Raw genomic sequence first — 18,943 nt, forward strand, 5'->3', positions numbered from 1 at the left:
CTCGAGCCAAAGGACCGCGCCTGCTCTGAATCAGAACCGCAGAGTATAAAAGACGCCGTCCCGGCTCACGTGGTTGCGGAACCTCATCGAGTCCAAGCACTTCTCCTGCGATGATAAAGAACCCCACTTTCCTCCTCGTCCTTCCGGTCCCTCTTCGCCCTCGTCCTTCGTTCGCTGTTTGCCGCCTTCCTCGCTTTAGATCTCCTGCTTCGCCCGATCAACTTAGATTCCTGTCTCGTCCCAAGAACAACGTCCGCGCCTCGATCGACCCACGCCTGTCCCTGACTATGATCCCGGTTTGCTCCTCGTCTGCGCCACGATAAACAAACCCGCGACTGGGTCCACACCAACTCCTCGGTCTGGCACCCTCGCCCCCGCGATAGTGGCTCACTAACAATTTCTCTCCCTTTACCTTCTTCAAGAGCTATGGAAAGTAATGTTCTTAAGCATGGAGGAAATTGAAATAAAGGAAACGGCAGAATTCCGCCAATTTCCTATTATACTGTTAAACAACTTCTTCTTTCAGCCTTTCTCAGGACCGTTAGGCAGTGAGCGGATCAATAGCTTCTCTTCCGCACACACCAGCATCCGGTAATTCTCAGTGTCATGAACTTTAAACCGAACCAGGGGAGAAAATTGTCTGTCTCTACGGTAATGGGAATCGTTAACGTTTTTCCTCACCGTGGCAGCAACCATGATGATTTAGCCAAAATTCCTGATAACGTCATCTTAGCTTCATCTATATTTAATCATCTCGTATTAACTTCCATTAGATTTTCAACAAGATCCCGTTACAGTGATGAGAGGCCGGGGGTTAGAGAAAACAATGCCAATGGCATTTTTAAGGTATGAAAAATGAAAGATCACCTAATTTTCTTTTCGTCTTTGATCTTCACTTCTTGATGTGGCACCGAGGAAGAATCAAACCCTCTTTAAATGTAGCTGCTACAAGGAATTGAAGAAATGTAACTGCAATGTGAAAGATGCGCCCGGAAAGCATAATTTCACTTAAAACATTTTTATTGTTAATAGTGAAGATTGAGATTTTTAGCAATATTTGTGCATTATTCCATATTTTAAACAACAAGGTAGTTTTGGGTTATGTACAAACCTTAATGCATTTTGATTATAAATCATTTAATCACGGATGCATTACGGTATTTTAAACAATATTTGTATTTTTAATTAGTTTTTAATCTTAAAAGTTCCAAGGGTCGTAATATAAGTATTGCTTTTTGCTAGCTGGTTTAAGGCTAAGTAACTGAAATGACCCCAGATTCTATTTATGACTGATTCATGAGACCCACCCACCCATGTGTCCACTAATTCATTTACAGAAGATGCTGCGGAAAAAGTGTCCGAAATATTCAAGCAGCTCTTTGAATGGCTTGACTGTAGCATAACTTTAAAGGTCTTAACTTCTCTGCAAAAAAAAAAAAAAAAGGCTCAAATATTGCATGAGTTGTTGGCAGTGTGGTGAAGATCTAAGGGTTATTATTCCTTTGATTCCTCTGTTCCCTGGAGCTGCTGCCTTGTCCCTCCTCATCACTCTACATGCTTATTAAAAATACATTTGAAACTGGTAAACAACAACAACAACAACAACCAAAAAAGAGCTGCAATCCAGTTCTGGATGTGAGGCTCAACATAGCTAAGGACTGGGATCAGGTTGGATAACCAGGGAATATTTTTGAGTGCTAAAAATGCGAGAGCGAAAGCAAATTGAGTTTAATTGCAGCACTTGAGGGGTTCGGGCCCTTGCGTCTGATCTGTGTTTCGTTTCCCCAGAAGCAGGCCTCCCACGTTCCCTCTCCTTGTACGCAACACGCAGGCAGTCCAGGATGTCCAGTGAATCTAGGGAAGACAACTTCTATCCGTGGCTTGATACGTTGTCTTTTTTTTTCCTCTGCCAGCAAAACAGGTATACATTTACTTCTACATTTATAGATTTACAGTTATTCATTTAGCAGACGCTTTTCTCCAAAACAACATACATCTCAGTGAAAATACAATTTGTGCATTACATTAGGAGAAAGATACATAGCTGTAGAGATGTGATTCTTAAGTAAACTTAGTTTGTTTCTTTCCACTTGATGCACCGATGTTCATCGATCAAGTAGGTGCACAAAACGCAGGATAGATGAATCCTGATAACCTTCCTCCTTTTTTTTATTTATTATAAGGTACACAAACATTTACATACAATACAGGAGTAGCAGCTGTGTAAAGGTTTATCTGGGCATGATCATAAAGTTACGGTGCATGAACATTTACACCATACATGAGCTGGAGAGATCTTGGGTGAAGTGAGTCCGGAAAAGGTAAATGTTCAGACCCCCCTTGAATGTAGACAGAGTTTCAGCAGTTCTGAGTGAGAGGTGAAGGTCATTCCACCACAGCGGAGCCAGAACCGAGAACCTCCATACCTTACTTTTCGTGCGCGGGACCACCACCACTTTTATTCACGTCATAGGCACTTTTCTCCACAGCAGTGTCTCACACATTATATACATTACATGAGCTGCTGCATGTAGAAAGAGATGTGTTTTGAGACCCTCCTTGAATGCTGAGAGAGGTTCAGCAGTTCTGAGTGAAAGAAGGGAGGCCGTTCCGCAGCGCTGGAACCAGAACGTAAAACCTTTCTGCTTTTGAATTTGGACCTTTTGTGCATGGGCCCAACAAGTTGCCAGAGGTGGAGGAGTGCAGCAGTGGTACATCCAGGAAGTTCTAAGTCTGGTTGCCACATGATGGTGTTGGGGTTGCAAACCATTGGTTCACATGTATGAAGGCGGCATAGTGGTTAGAGCTGCTGCTGCCTTTTGACTGGGAGGGTATAAGTTCAATTTTATCTCCTGCTCTAATACCCTTGAGCAAGAAACTTTACCCTGAATTGCCCCAGTAGAAATCATCCGAACGCATAAATGTATCAGCTAAATATATGTAATACTATTGTAACCGTGGCGGTGGTGGGTCTTAGAACTTATTGATTGTGCCCTGGATATGGTGCAGTTTAAAAGGGAAAAGATAATCAAGGCCAGAGAAATGGTGAAAAGAATATCAGTAAAAAAGTGACAAATATTTATTTCCTACGTTCAGAGTCACACACTGAAGAATGCGCATAACTACAATAGTCAAAATTGCTGGTTCAGCTCCTGGAGTTAAATCCCCGAATCTAATGGATTAATTCCTTTTGAAGTGGATTATAGTCAATTACAGCCTCGCCTGCGCTTGTAGCAGCACCGCAAGGACTGCGTAAGGGGTGGCAGCAAAGGGAATGGGAGGACCGCTATGGGGCTGCAGTGGGATGTATGTCACACTATTGTATTTCTAACCGTGCTCTGCTCTATTACCTTTGTACTTTTTCCAAGTCCTAACAAAGTAACAGAGGGAGGATCATAAAACAGCTTAGAGGAGGAAACGAACAGTTAGAAATTTCCCATCCAAGCGTATCTGATGGGACGATTCCTTACATTTATCCATCTCTGACACTTTCCTTCACGGCAGCTTATAATGTTTTACCCATGTAAAGAGCTGCATATTTTTTAACTGGATAAGTGCCTTTCTCAAGGATACTACAATAGGAAGTGGACCTCCGGGTCCAGAGGCGGCAGTTCCAAACGCTATGGTACCCGGTTGCGGTGGGCTGGGATGCAACTTTGATTGGAGAAGACTTGTCTGCAGTCGGCGTACTGCATCCCCGGTGTCTTCCTCTCAGCGAGTCCCAATTAACTGTATAAGTCTCTGTGACAAGTGTCCTGTTTCATGGGACAAGAGGACACTGACCCCAGATGTCTGGATTCAATTGTCTGTATTCTGAATCTCTTAAGCAGGGCGAGGTGTTGGGAGAAAGGAATCCAAACTGGTCCTTCTCTGCCTCTCACTGTATATACTGTAGGTCCTTCAGCAGGAGAGTCGTGGCAACTGGGTGTCTGTTGATGGTAAGTAGGTGCGTTAACTAGGGTGGTGTGGTTACCAGCATGGTAAGTAGGTGTAGGTCTTTCTGTGTGGAGTGTGTGTTGCGTTCTGTAGGCTGCATAAGCGTGCGTGCTCTGTCGTTCCTTTGTGCCACGCTCTGTTTTGAGCTTCGCCACATCTTCTCGTTTGCTCCCGAGTGCCTCTAGAAAGGCCTTGAGCTGGAGACAGAAAGAGCTTTGTCTGCAGGGATCGATGTATGGCCTGTTGAAGTCCATAGGGTTCGTGGTTTGTCACAGTGCAGGAAACTAAAAAGAAGATTACGGGGCAACGATGGCTGCCCCATGGGCCGAAGATTTGTAGGCTGCCTTGGGAATGGGGCAGAAGCTTCAAAAAGAAGACCCCCGCGCTTTTTTTCAAGACCAAAGTAAACACTTCATAGAGGAATGCGCTTGCTAAATAATTAATACATAGGCTGGCCAGCCTTGCTGCGGTATATTCCCGGAGGAAGTTCCCGGTTTGCGCCGAAAATTCTGATTTCTTTTGTTTTAATGAAGCTTGCTTTAAATTAGGGCTCATTGCTGCCTGACCTTCCATTCGGTTGACTCCGAGCTTAGTTGCCGTGGACTGAGAAATTGTTTTAAGGACCTGCGGAATCCACTTTCCTTCCATTCATAAATACACAATCAGGGAATGATAAATAATGAACTGCTTTCTAAAATTGTTAATCATATGCTCATATTCAGAATAGGAAGTTGAGTCATTTCCCATTAGCATGTGCTAACAAAAGGACAGCGTGGGCTTTTCTTTATTTTACTTCCTTTTAGCCAGACTGTGAAATTTCAAGGGCGAAAGGCCAACGCAGTAAAAGTACTGAATTCTCCCCATCATGACACTTGGCTCAGCACCTGTGTAGAAGAGGTCAGCATAACAGATTTTTGGTGATGGAGAAAACACACACACACGTGCACAACTTGTCCCGAGCAGGGCCACGGGAAAACCGGAGCTTAACCTGGCAACACAGGGCACAGGGGACACACCAAGGACAGGACGCTGGGAACCCGGGACGCCAGTCCGCCACAAGGCACCCCAAACAGGACTCAACCCCGGACCCACCGGAGATCAGGACCCAGCCAAACCCACTGCACCGTCATGCCCCCCTGTGGAGAAAACAGAGAATTCAATTATTTGATTTATTCCCAGGAAAAATTATACATAATTCACCTTGGAATTTTTGGAAACACAAATTTAACTGACATTGTGCAGTTAAAGTCCATTTTCACGTGTTCCCGTGTGTGAATATCACGGCGTTATACACATGTTCTGAGCTCCTGTATAAAATGGGTGGCATGGTGGCGCAACAAGTAGTGCTGCTCTTTCGCAGCACCTGGATAGTGCAAGAGGATCCGGGTTTGAGCCCCACTCAGTCTTTGTGGGGTTTGCATGTTCTCCCTGTGTCTGGGGGGGTTTCCTCCCACAGTCCAAAGACATGTTGTGACAGAGAGAGTGTATTTCACTGATGTATGGATGAGTGACCCATTGTAAGTAGTGTACCTAGCAGTGTAAGTCACCACGGTGAATAAGGTGTGTGGGCTGGTAACACTACATAGAGTTTGGAAGTCACTTTGGAGAAAAGTGTCTCCTAAGTAAATGTAAAATGAACAGGCAGCACAGTGTTAATGTAGCCAGACTATATATATGCTTACATTTATTCATTTAGCAGACACTTTTCTCCAAAGCGATGTACATCTCAGAGAAAAATAAAATGAGAGCATTACATCAACAGAAAGAAAGACTTGGATGCAGACGCGCGATTCTAAAGTACAGTGAATTTGTCACATTCCACCATATGAACCAATGTACATCACATAAGTAGCTGCAAATTTACATTTATTCATTTAGATGATGCTTTTCTCCAAGGCAACTTACAACGTTAAGCTACTTACAATTATTTACCCATTTATACAGCTGGATAATTTTACTGGAGCAATTTGGGTAAGTACTTTACTCAAGGGTACTACACCTGGGATTCAGCGCTGTGACCCTTGGGTCCAAAGGCAGCAGCTCCAGCCAATACAATACGCCGCTCCTCCACTTAGGGTGCATACTGATCGAATCATGGCCGTATTATTTATTTTCACCGTTATGTTACCGGTGGATATTCTGAGGGATTCCTATCAAAGTCGTTGAAAAAGTATACAATTCAACCGTGTCCTTGACTCCGACCCACGGGGCCACTGTGACTGTAAATCCAGCCCAATTAAATGAAGCTATTAACTTTTTAATGAGCTTTGCACCCAAAAAACACAGTGGGTTAAATGTAATCCAGTGGCAGGTCAAGATCCATTTGCTTTGTTTCATATTATTTCTTTATTATTTCATATTCTTAGTTCTCATGAGCTCTGAGGTATTTCCTTGTTCGATGGTTCCAGTGAGTTGTTTAAGAATAAAGAATAATTCAAGGTTATCTTTATAACCCCATAACCACGTTAGGCTGTTTGTTCCAGTGTGTATTGTGTCTAATCCCGGGCCTCTGCGGGATTCTTTGAACTCCCCGTTGTTTAGAGTTTATCAGTCATATGAACCTCAGTTCTCAGCATGGTTAATTCCAATTATTACAATGATGTGTTCTCACTACAGTTAACTGTATAATCATTTTTAAGCACAACCACCGTTTATTATAGTAAATCCTTCATTGACTCGATTGATACGAGAAAGGGGTGTACAGCCAAGTGCGGCTTGGGTTTCTGGAGCCCTTATCAATTAGCGGCGGTAAATTACCACCAGAGGATGGAAACGTGATGTGTTTATGCGTTTATCAATTCTCTGCAAAATCGATGTGTCTGAAGAAGAATATGGATTGCTGCTCAATAGCTGCATCATTACGGAATATTTGTTGAGCGGAATTGCACTGTCACGGAATGTTTTGCAAATGTCTTTTCTCATTCTCACATTTTTAGAATGTGATTCAACGTGGAGAGAACAAAGCATACACACGTGGATCCCTCGGGCACATTCTGAGCCTCGAACGATTCATGTTTTGATGAAAGCTTTACACAGATGTTCACACTGAACTTCAACCACGTGTCTGTCATTTACACAGGCAATAATATGTCTTATGGCCACAGGTGATACTTTTATTTTATTGATATCATAGATGGTATATATGACATTGTGTGAATTCTGCCTTCTGGTTTGCGTAAACGTGATTAAAACCCGTGACCCGGCAATTTTTGCCTCTTTCTGGAATTAAATCACATCAAATCAATGGAATAAATTCATGGCTTTTATTTATAAAGCGCCTGTGGATGAGAAGGACTGGGATTTGGAAAAGCTTAGAAACTTCCTGGAAACCGAAGCGCATAATCTATATGAGATGCTTTCTGCGTGTAAACGATGTCTGTTTTTTTCATTGTGAGCTGGGTGCTAAATATCAGGTGCAATGAATGGTAAAATTACGTGCGTGGTGTTACCGTGCGATTTCACCGAGGACGCAGGCCGTTGTACTTCGGGGCCCTTGCCGTGACTGTGGGCATTGCTGCATCATGCATGCGTGTTTCTGTGCCGAGTTGGACAGTGGGATTAACGGGCATGGTGACCTACATATGCGTGTCCCGTCAAAGCGGAGGCAGGATTGCGAGCTGGGAGAAGATTAGGGGGCGTTGTTGACGCCGGAGCGTGGGACGAGAAAGGTGGCTCACGTCCTAGACGGGACTGCTTGCGTGATGTTTTTCGGTCCAGAGGCCACCGTTCGAGTTGGGCACGGGGGCCGATCTCGTGTGTCCTTGAGGGCCCCCGTGATCGGGAAGAGCAAGAGGAATGAGGGACTGAAGACTGTTCCGCAAACAGGGAACTATCAGCCAGGGGACCGCTGGTACCGTAGGGGTTAGCGCTACTGCTTTTGGCTCTAGGGGTTGCAGGTTTGATCCCCTCCTCTGGCTGCGCTGCCCTTGAGTAAGGTAGCACTCCTAAATTGCTCCGGTCACATCACCCAGCTGTGTAAATAGGTAAGTAATTGTACCCTTACCATTGTAAGTTGCTTTGGAGAAAAGCATTAGCTATAAGTGTAATGTGTGTGTTTATTTGTTTATGCAAGGATATCTGACCGTGTCTCATTTGTGTGCTGACACATCAGATGACACTGTTTGTCTCAGAGAACTTCTTTCCACTTGTAATGGTATGCGTATGTTCTAGACTATTTGTGAGCAAAGCAGACGTTGTGCGTGCACGTGGAGGAACGGAGCGTGATCCGTCACGTGGCGCCAGTTTGTAAGCAGGGGGCGGGAATCTTCCACCTCCGAGTTTTTACCCCCCGACGCTTCTCGAACTCGAAGGCCGAGTCATTGCGGATGCACGAGTAAAAGTATCCCCGCCTGATCGCTCGCACGCTGAGATAAAGTTGACAGGCTGTGTTGTTGTTCTGCGACCGAAGGGGGGAAAAAAAAAAAAAAAAGAAATCCCTCCAAAATAATCCGTCGCTGTTGGAAAGATTGCGAGCAGCGTTCACGTTTCGCTGCACACGGGCTGAGGAAGCAGACGCTTGAAATGGACCCACGCGCAGGCTTTGTGGACTTAAACCTGCAGCGCTTTCAAATGCTTCGTTCCGGGATTTGTTCTTTCCTCCATAAATCAGCGTACAGAAGTTGGGCTCCGCGTGGTTATTCTTGGTAGGTTTTTTTGCGTTTGTAATTAGTTTCCCATTCTAGGATATTTTCACTTCGGCGTAGATGTTTCTCTGCCTTACACCTGGGCTGCTCTTTCACCGGTTGAGAGCACCGTGTCGCCTGTGTCATGTCTAGTAAACTTTTTTTGTTAACCCCTTTCCAGACTCCTCGTTACAACCTGAAAGCTCTTCGTGTTTCAGTTCATGCATCATATCCAGATTTCGCTGTTGCCCCCAACTCAGGCTTTCTGTGCGTATTCCTGCCCAAAAGGGTTTCATTGTACTGTTGAACATAAGGCAAGCCGGTTAAGAAAGAGGAATCTCTTAAGCCTGTAAAGTCGTAGACGTAGAGCCAAATCTGTGCCATTAAGGACAAAGAGGTTCTAGCTTTTTAAAGCTAGATTAGAAGTTACTTATTTCATTATACAGCACTGTTTGTTCAAAATACAGATTAAGGTAAATTATTTTTTTCTTCCGTTCACAAATTGTATAATCACAGCTATACAGTACGCGCACACACACACAGAGTCTGAAACCGCTTGTCCCAAGCGGGGTCGTGGCGAGCGGGAGCGTAACCCAGCAACACAGGGCGTAAGGCTGGAGGGGGAGGGGACGCACCCAGGATGGGATGCCAGTTCGTCACAAGGCGCTCCAAGTGGGACTCGAACCCCGGACCCACCGGAAGGCAGGACCAAGTCAAACCCGCTGCACCGCCGTGCCCCCCAGCTATACAGTATTTGCCACCTATTCTGCGCTCACATTATGTATCACCTTAGTGAGATGCTATAGGGCAGTGTGTTCAAGGACACTGGTGGTGATGTGGTTAGAGTTATTGCCTTTAGACCCCAAGGTGGTAGGTTCGATCCGCACCTTTAGCCGTAGTACTCTTCAGCAAGGTACTTACCCTGGAATTGTTCCTGTAAAAATAACCCAGCTGTACAAATGGATGAATAATTGTAGGTAGGCTAATGTAAGTTGCTTTGGAGAAACACTGTGAGATAAATTAATAAATGTAAGTGCTGAAAAAAGGAAATTAGTCTTTCACAATCAGGTGGGATTGGCAACAATTCAACAAGATAAAACCAAGAGCCATAAATGAGGTTTTTCAGCATCCTGTATAGGAAAGAGTTTTTTTTTTTTTTTTGGCTTAGAAATTTGCTAGAGAGTTGCCAGGGGCCCCAAACCCTAGAGCTATTAACACACAATTAGCTTGCACAAATATACACAGATATATTCAGCACTGGTATACTCATAATTATTTATCCTTTTACAGCTTTCAGCTACTTTTATGATAGTAACTGAGTATTTTTGCAGAAGGCTGCTTGGCTCAAGTAATTATGTTTATTTGTAGCATATCAGTTGACTGTATAAAAATACAGCAGCTGGGATTGTTTCACAGATAAAATATGTGAAATATTAATATGAGGTTAAGTCAAAAAGCATCTGCAGTAATTTGTTTCTGATCATATTTTCAATATTGCAGATAATTTTTGACTTACTCTTGCATGTTTACAGAGCATTAAAGTATACAATCTTTTTTCCTCTGAAGAACAACCAGATTGCAGACATGAGCAACGAAAAGCCTTTTTAAAGCATGACGTGATTTAATGTGGACAATTATGTTCACAATGTCAGTGCTGTGGAAAGGGTTCATTTTCTTTATTTGATTTCAAGCCGCACTTGACATTTCACATTTAACAATTAAGCGAGTAGGATTTCTTTTCAGAAAATAAAACAATGAATAGGGGTATCTTTTCCATGCCTAATCTTGGTGCGATTTCCATCAAGGCATAGTGGAGTGGGTTTGGGTTAATTGTAATCCGTCCCATTGGGTGTAGATGAGTTACTGCCCACTGAGAGACAATATGCTTCGTGGGTGATGATTAGATTTGAGCCAACCCAGTGTATCTCATCAATTATAAGTGTGTGTGTGTGATGTGGCCTTATGTAGGTCTGCAGAAACCAAGCATGTTCTTGTGTCTGTGCTCATTACCCTATTTGTCGTTCAGTTAAACATCTCCTGAAGCACCGGCAGTCAAGAGAGTATGAGCGAAGAAAGCAAAACACTCGAGCTCCATTTCTCTCCCACCCAGATCAGTTTATGTCTGCAGCCCATATGTCACATTTTTCTATCCAACTCAACCAATCCATAGCATAAATGTGTGTGCTCTGCCATTAGGGCCTTTTGTGTCTGCACACAATTTTATCTCTATATTTCACTTTCAGTCCTCCTAATGAATGGTTATATTACATTTATCGCCATCCATTCCTCGCTTTAGTTTTTTGACTGTTTTTCATGTCTCATGCATGTATTTGGCATATTGTAAAACTGTCTGTTGTGCCATCTTAGGTTTGAATAAGCATTTTCTGGATCGCTGCATTTATTACTATTTTGTTATTCTTCTTCTACCCAATGTATCTTGGTTTTATCATTTTAAAGAGACAGACAGACATAGATAGATAGATAGATAGCTGATCACATTGTCTTTTGTAGCATTTGAAAAAGCATTGAGATCCTTAGCTGCTGCTTGAAGAACGTTTTTCATTATTCTGCGGAGCACGGTGAAGGCCACGTGGTCTCAGTCTGAGCTCAAAGTGACCGTGCCACACATTGAATGTGGCCCCGAGTCTGGTAAAGTGTGACTGGGCTTGGAACGTCCTTTCTCAAGGTCTCGCCTGCCACTAGGTGACAGAGAGCTGGCGGGGGTTTAAAAGATTAGGCCTTCTCCTTCGTCTTTTTGAGGAGACGACTCCATCAGGGAGTTGAACGCTCTGCAGGGAAGCCCCTTCTCCACGGTGCACCATTTGCATTACTCTGCTCAGGGGATTTCACGCTGTCTCTGTGCTTGAAAAGCTGCTCTATCCAACATTGGCTGGCTGAACAACAAACAGGGACTGTGGGATTGAGGGGAGCTAGAGGTGTACACACTCCATCTACAACAGCGTGGAGCACTGGTCAGATCATGGGCTCATTTTTCGGCACCGGATTTTCAACAGTAATGTCTCTTCTTAGAAAGGTAAGAAGGACATCTTACAAGCACCCGTTGTTTTATTTCGTGAAGTCCGCTTTGTTCTCCCCTTTCAAATAGATGATTGTAAATAAAAACCTGATTTCCGAAGCTCTCTTGGCAACATGACAATAAACTAGGAGTTTAAACTTGGCTCCTTAGCTATTTTCATGTGCATGCTGGTGTTTCTTTAATATACAAATTTAATGTTGTTCAAATTAATTACTTGCTTAATTACCGACTGTGTTTTGTAAGTTTGTCCTGCATTTATATAAAGGCACAGGCTTAAACACTTCATATTATTAAAAACCAAGTGGACCGGTTAATCCGGAAGACTGGATTAACGTGGAAAAACCGCAAAACCTATAGCGCCGTAAGGAACTGATTTTGAGATGCCCCGGCTCAGCCCGTTGTCCAATTTTGAGTTATCATTCAAGAAAAAATTGAAAATAGACATGGAGCAGCAATTTAATAGCATAGAAACATGAGAGGTAGAAGCATACATAGACACATACAAGCGCTTTACTGTTAATATAGGTAAAAAATTCTTATAACAGTAGATCATTGTTCAACTTGTTCAGCTTTAAAACTGCTTTGCACTACATATTTCACTTGTTTTAACACTTTTTCTATTTCTGTTTTTTTTTGTGCTGTGACTGGAGGAAGAATCACGGCTATGATAAATTCGATGGTTTTAAGGCACCTGGTATGCAATCAGAAATAGCCTCACCTCCTGTACAGTCGGGCAAACATCTGTTACATGTGATCGAAATGTGGGGAGACCTCTCTAATGTTCGGCGTGAGCGTGTTGAGTAAAGTGCAGTGTTTTGCATGTTCATTACAGAACTGTGCACCAAAATCAGTTTTCTTTAATGTGTGCCTTTTCATGTAAGCATTACAGCCATGCATGTGATAGCAGGCGATTGCTGTTTGGTGATGCTTTTGTTGTTGCCTCATTTCCTGTAACTTTCATATCGAGATCATCGTCGGCAAATAACACGTTTAACCTTTAAGATGCTGTTCGGCAAAGGACTGGCTAAAGCGCTTACAGTAGAGGACCAGAGCAGAGATGCATTGGGAAGAAAGCTTTCCACATCTGTCTGTGGAGAGATTATATCACAGACACAAAGGTTTATTTATAGAATTGACATCTTTTTTTTCCATTTCATCTGTGGGTAACGACGGCTCCAAAGCTTTGTAGACCAGAGCCCAACCCGATTAATATACTCTTATGAACATAAAAATGTGTATTAACAAAGGTTAGTGAAGCTTGCTGAGGCATGCTGCAATATAGATTTCCAAGGAATTTCATCATAGGAATTTGCTATTTAGGGCAGGATTGGCAAATTTCGGGAGAATCGGGTCAAGGTATTTTGCTCTGATTTGACACCTCTACCACGGGCTTACACTTGCCAATTCTGCACCAGGTTGGTCCATTTATTTTCCTTCAAACACATGAAGGGTGAATCACGTGCATACGAAGCGCTCATTGTGCTGTCAGAAAAGCTTACGTATACAAGATTACAAGTCATCTGTGGGTTGGATCATCAGACCTTTTAATTTTTCATCACTTCTACTTCTGTATTGCCATCTACGTCTGAGGAGTCCAGTGTGTCCATTGAAGGGTTGTACCAGGTCTCAGTTTGGAGGCACTCTTCTGTTGAACGAAGAATAGGCTGCATAGTACAAAGCTGATCACTGTTTCTGCTTTGACGTTCTGTTCTTTCTGGGGGCTCGTCGTTTTACCGCCGCTCCGTTGACTCTATTCCGGCTCTTTGAATTCTTGTATTCCAGCTGCTTTTGAGCCAGTGCATACGCAAGAAATCCAATTTCTCACACTATCGCTGTATTGTATTTACATCTATGTCCTTTCAGACTGTTTTACATTAATTATTTCTACAAATCATGCAGCAGCAAAGTTGCAGTTTGGATCCCTTGTGTAAGCCAATGCCGTCAATACGGGCTGTCACTAATGTATTTTACTTACGGTAAATCATCTCATTCCTGACTCCTGCACAGTAGATAGACTTTTTCCTGATCATATTTTTATCAAGTGTTGCCATTCCGAGGATCATTTTGTAAGACCATCCCCAACTAAGCCTTCATGGACACCCTAGAGCGATTATCTCGGCCCTACAGTGGCGTACTGAAGTGGCTGGAAGGCATATGGAATTCAAGCACTTTATTCAAAGGTCAGACTTTTTCATTTTAAATCTTAGCTGCAGCTCTGGCCTAGATGGTGTCGAATAACTTTTTTTAAATACTGTTTCTCTTGTGTGCCTCTGCTGGGGAGGAGATAAGAGGAGCTCGCCCACTCCTGTCCTCACGTTCATTGTTACCAGCCCCCCTGCGCCCGCCCTGCCTTGGGGCATGTAGTCACGATAAATGAAGGTGCAGACAATTGCTAATCTGAGTGTGGAAAAGGAATATGAAGCAGATCCTCCAAACCTCTGACATCATTACTCAGTTTCGGGATGTAAAGGGATGGTCGGTTTGAGATTACAGTACGGTTAATGCTGTCTGTCAAATCAATAAATGAAATACATTAAATAAATCATATCAGTTCCGTAGAGTTATATCAAACATGCTTTTTTTTAACCCGAAACTCCAGAGTGTAGCCCTGTTTGTGCTACATTTTTAAAAATGCGTTATAATTATACTCGCATTATACATTATAATAGTACTGACACCACGCAGAGAGAAAAGAGTGAGATGAATGGCAGGTTTTCCCAGAAATGGTGCACTTCACCATGTTGTGGTATCCTAAAACAACAACCACCTTTTAAGTATGTTTATGGACATAAAGGGTCATAGTATGCCACAGTTGCCCCTTTTTAGGGGTGTTGCTAGGATACCAGTGATGTGGGGTATGAAGCCCCCTTGTGTGTCTCAGCAGCTGCACTGAGTTCGGGGAACGCTGTAAATGCGACAAGTCTGTCTGGGGTTTTTTTTTTTTTTTTTTTAATACAAACACCCACTCAAGGTCTTTAAAAATCAATCACAAATCAGAAACATCCCATGAATTTGTAATACAGTGCTGAATTTGATACTCCTTGCCATAGGTGTTACTTAAGTATATGTATTCTGTTTTCAGTCCACCAGTTATTCACTTTTTGTTTCATTTACAATATTTTACAAGTGCGTTTTCTCAAAAGGGAATTTAAAAAAAACTGAAAATTATTCAAGGCCATGATGAAATAAATTGGAAAAAGGCACAATCTCACGTCGCTCTGCTAAGTAGAGACTGATTGTGCCATTTACAGTACTTGTGTTAAGGGTGCAGTGTTTCGCTCACATCCCAAAACACCCGCTGCTGTTAGTCGTGATTAACTTCATTCCCTAGTGGGATTTGTTCGTTGTAGAAGTTGTCTGAACGTAAATAAAAAAAGCTCTCTCCGTTCACAGTACGATGGCAGTCTCGTGCATTAAAGTGTAAAACTGGCAAATTTGTGAAATGATTTTGCATGAAAAGTTTCTGCTGAGCTAATAATAGTCTAATAGATGCTAATAATAGCAATTTATGTTTTGTTTCCCTTAAGGACGCTGTTGAACTTGTTTGGATGCTCTGTCTCTCTCGGCCCCACAGGAAGCCAGCTCCCTATACCGATGCCCCAGTGGCTGCCGCTTTAATGTTGATCACACCCCCGTTGAACACAGAACCATGACCCGTCTGCTGTTGGTCCTCCTCATCTTCTCTCCTGCCATCCCTTTCACCGGTGAGTACCTGCCGTGTCGACCCCCATAAACGCACCCCTTGTAAAATGTTCTTCGCAGAGCGATAGTTTTTTTGAGGTCTTTCTTTTTTATGTCATAAAGGTTTCAGAGTCAGATTATCGATCTGTCTCTGTCCAGTGTACTGTGTACCTTGTCTCACTCCCTCTGCCTGCGGGATAGGCTCCTGACCACCGCCACACTACCCTGGACAAGCGGTGATTGATGAGTGAATGCGAACATAAAAAGACAAGCTAGAAAAAGATAAATAGAAATGTTATAACATGTGTTGATGCTGTTCTTTGTCATGCTTAAAAATACTTTTTATTTTGAGATTTTTCATGAATTGTAGGTCACTTATTTTTCCATCCAGCAACCGATTATAAGAATTTGAGCTCCTCGCAACAGGAACTTGCTAAACGGAACGAATTAATCTTGTTTCGGCAAAAGATGGCTGTATAGACACTTTATAAGCAAAACTTTATGATATGAAAATTAACTGAGTTTTTCTGCTTTCTCCTCTACAATTTTACAGGAGCATTACTGTTTGGTGACATACCCAGGATCTACGGTGGTAAGCAGCATTTTTGGATTCATACCAAGGCAAAGAATACTGAACCAAGCTGTACTTAATTACTGGATATGTTAAGTGTAAAAAAAACTGGTTGTTTCACATAGCGCACATTTATCTGTAGATGAGCGGTAGGCGTATTTTAAGTTAAATTATGTTTCAGAAAAGATCATCTAAGGAGAAGGAGGGATCAAGTATGATTCACCGATGAGCTCCAAATGCATATCATTCGGGTGTGGAATGGAACGGCGAAGACAAGATGTGACACGGCGATGTGTCCTCCAGTCCAGGGAGTGACCAGATGTGAGGCAGCATAGGGTGGAACTGTGGAGTTTAAAGAAAGCACCAGTGGCAGAACAATAGTGTGACCACAAAAGAAATAACAGTCAACTTCAACGGAATTCGTAAACCACCCAACAGCAACAGTAGCACCGCTTGGTCCCAAAGTCCATCATCATACCCTTCATAAGCTACACCTGGCAGCTCTTCTCCCATGTGGGGTGTGGTTTGTTCTCTCATGCTCCACGTTGGGTTATCTTATGCCCAGTCTCTTACAGAAATATGGATGCATAATTGTCAAGAAAGAAGATGTTCTAATGGTGTAGTTAATCTTTGTGAACCCGGGTTCCTGGAGTAAAGTAAGTGCTCCAAAATGAGGCGTGAACAAGGAAGATCAGGGGTTCCATCTGTGCTGGATGAACTCTGTGCTTCTCTGTTTGATAGACCAGAGCAGTGAAATCCCACCTGTGCACCTTTGAAGAAGGCACTAAACCCAGATTGCTTTATATCTACATTTTATGGAAATAAGAATATGTAAATCCAGCAAGGATATGTAAATCAAATGTCAAGCGGTAAACTTATTAGACAGGCAAATCGGTGACTTCCTGAAATGTTTACAGCTTGGAAATGCAAGTTTATTTCGCTGTGTTTAATCATTTATAGACCCTCGTGGCATTTCTGCCTTTGATCTATAGGCTAATCGCAGTAAGGAGCCGTCCAATCACCATATTCTCTTTTGAATAAATTAGTGGCCCAGATTGCTTATTCTCTTAAATGATACATGTGTTGGTGTGCCTCTGTAAATCGGCTCCTTATGGACTGCGTAGAGTGCACCGTATCGCATGAGATTTTAGTATTTGGAAGCAAGCATTTGCTTACAGTCATAATTTTAAGCAGGCGTCATAATCAAAAAAATATAATGAAACGGGCAGAGAAGCAAATGCAACCACTCGCTGTCTGATTGTTCCTACTGGCATATTTCACCCAGTTTGTCTAACAGTAATTGCAATGTCTCTGACTATTACCAGTTATCTATTTAGCTGACACCCTTGTCCCAGGTGACAACGTTCTGTCTGTGTACTCGGCTACTAACAATAGTTTACCCTTTTAAACAGCCTGGTATTCTTCCTGTATCGATTCATCAACAGTAGTCCGGTTGGTCGGGGGGTGGGGAATAAAAACCAGGGTCCTTCGATTGTAAGGTCATGGCTTTAATGCTGCTTCCTGGAAATTGTGCAATTTCCTGTGGCCAGAATATTTATCTGTCCATGGATATGAAATACTTCTCTCTAGAATTTTGCCTGAAAGTATTCCACAAAGAGGTTTAAAGGCTTTTGTTATTAGTTATTAATTTTATTATTTAATATTGTTGTACTAGGGGGGTGCGGTGGCACAGGGGGGGATTGGCCAGGGCCTGCTCTCGGGTGGGTCTGGGGTTCGAGTCCTGCTCGGGGTGCATTGCGAAAGACTAGAGTCCTGTTCTGGGTGTGCCCCCTCCTCCTTCAGCCTTGTGCCCTGTGTTGCCGGGTTAGGCTCCGGTTTGCCGCAACCCCACTTGGGACAAGCAGTTTCAGTCAACGTGTGTGTGTGTGTGTGTGTGTGTGTGTGTGTGTGTATTATTGTACTAATAATTTATATAGCACAATTTTCCATTTTCTCACACCTATATGCCTTGGAATTTTAACCAGAAAAGTCCAGAGGTTCACATCCTGTTCTGAAGTATTACAAAAAATATTTTGGCGTTGGGCTCAGACTGAAAATACGCTGCCCGCTCCTACCTTGCTCATCTCATATGCTAATGAGTGGGACTTTCTGATAGCTGTGTTGTGGGCAGGGGACAGTCTGCTGTGATGTGCAGATGATCCCAATTTCCATCGCCAATTTTTTTTGTGACCTGTGAACAGTCCCGGGAGAGGAGGAAGAGGGAATGGTCCCAGGGAACTTGGAGTCAGTTTGGGCTCTCTATCCTGCCACAACCAGCCCAACCCCACCCCTAGACATAGGCCATCTGTCACATCCAGCTCACAATTCAAAGGATGCGGTACTTCAGTGTTCTGTGCTTTCAAATCTGTTCAGCATCACTGCTTTTCTTCAGTGTTGTTTACTCGGTAGGAGTGCATTTTGTATTGATTCTAAATGAGCTGTAAATTTAAAATGAATGACTAAATTTTAAATACAATGGGACAATAAGGGGGGGGGGTGTGATGGTGCAGTGGGTTTGGCTGGGGCCTTCTCTGTGGTGGGTCTGGGGTTCGAGTCCTGCTTGGGGTGCCTTGCAGTGGACTGGCGTCACGTCCTGGGTGTGTCCCATTGTGTCCTGTGTTACCCGGTTAAGCTCCAGTGCACTGCGACCCCGCTCGGGATAAGCGGTTGTAGGCCTTGTGTGTGACTGGACAATAAGGCAGGTAAAATCCTAAAATAAAGACCCTGGAACACAGCACTTAAAACTTCCGTGAAATGTAATATTTTTACATTTCAGGCCACTTCCATGCCTGATTTCCTCTAGAGGGCACTGCTGCGCACATTTTCAGAGCTCACTTCCACTTCCTGTCTTCACTGAGATTTCCATCGCTTGGGTTACAGCTGAAAGTCTTGAATTAGGTTACAAAGATATATGACTTGACTAGCTGTCTGCTGACCTTTGATGTGTGTTTCTCCTGCCGCTCAGATGACGCCACAGGCTATGGCCCCGTGTTTGAGGAGCAGCCCCAAGACGCAATCTATGCCGAGGAGGCCCCCGAAGCCAAGTTCTCCATGAACTGCCGAGCACGGGCGAACCCACCTGCCACATACAAGTAT

The 18,943-nt window shown here is 43.3% G+C and overlaps 1 protein-coding gene across 4 annotated transcripts in view; it reads left to right on the forward strand.

Moving 5' to 3' along the window:
* cntn1b (contactin 1b) overlaps positions 1-18,943 on the forward strand; it is a 39,989-nt gene that overhangs the window by 3,675 nt on the left and 17,371 nt on the right. Inside the window, exons 1-4 of one of the 4 annotated variants that reach the window (XM_018747538.2) lie at positions 8,235-8,579; positions 15,170-15,299; positions 15,830-15,868; positions 18,813-18,939. In XM_018747538.2, coding sequence (XP_018603054.1) covers positions 15,245-15,299; positions 15,830-15,868; positions 18,813-18,939 — 221 coding nt within the window. In that variant the 5' untranslated portion in view covers positions 8,235-8,579; positions 15,170-15,244. Of the gene's footprint in view, positions 1-8,234; positions 8,580-11,562; positions 11,593-12,259; positions 12,290-15,169; positions 15,300-15,829; positions 15,869-18,812; positions 18,940-18,943 lie in introns of those variants that run through there. The other 3 variants (XM_018747536.2, XM_018747535.2, XM_018747537.2) reach the window with 3 other exon arrangements.

The sequence above is a fragment of the Scleropages formosus genome, chromosome 2, assembly GCF_900964775.1.
Source record: "Scleropages formosus chromosome 2, fSclFor1.1, whole genome shotgun sequence".
Taxonomy (NCBI): domain Eukaryota; kingdom Metazoa; phylum Chordata; class Actinopteri; order Osteoglossiformes; family Osteoglossidae; genus Scleropages; species Scleropages formosus.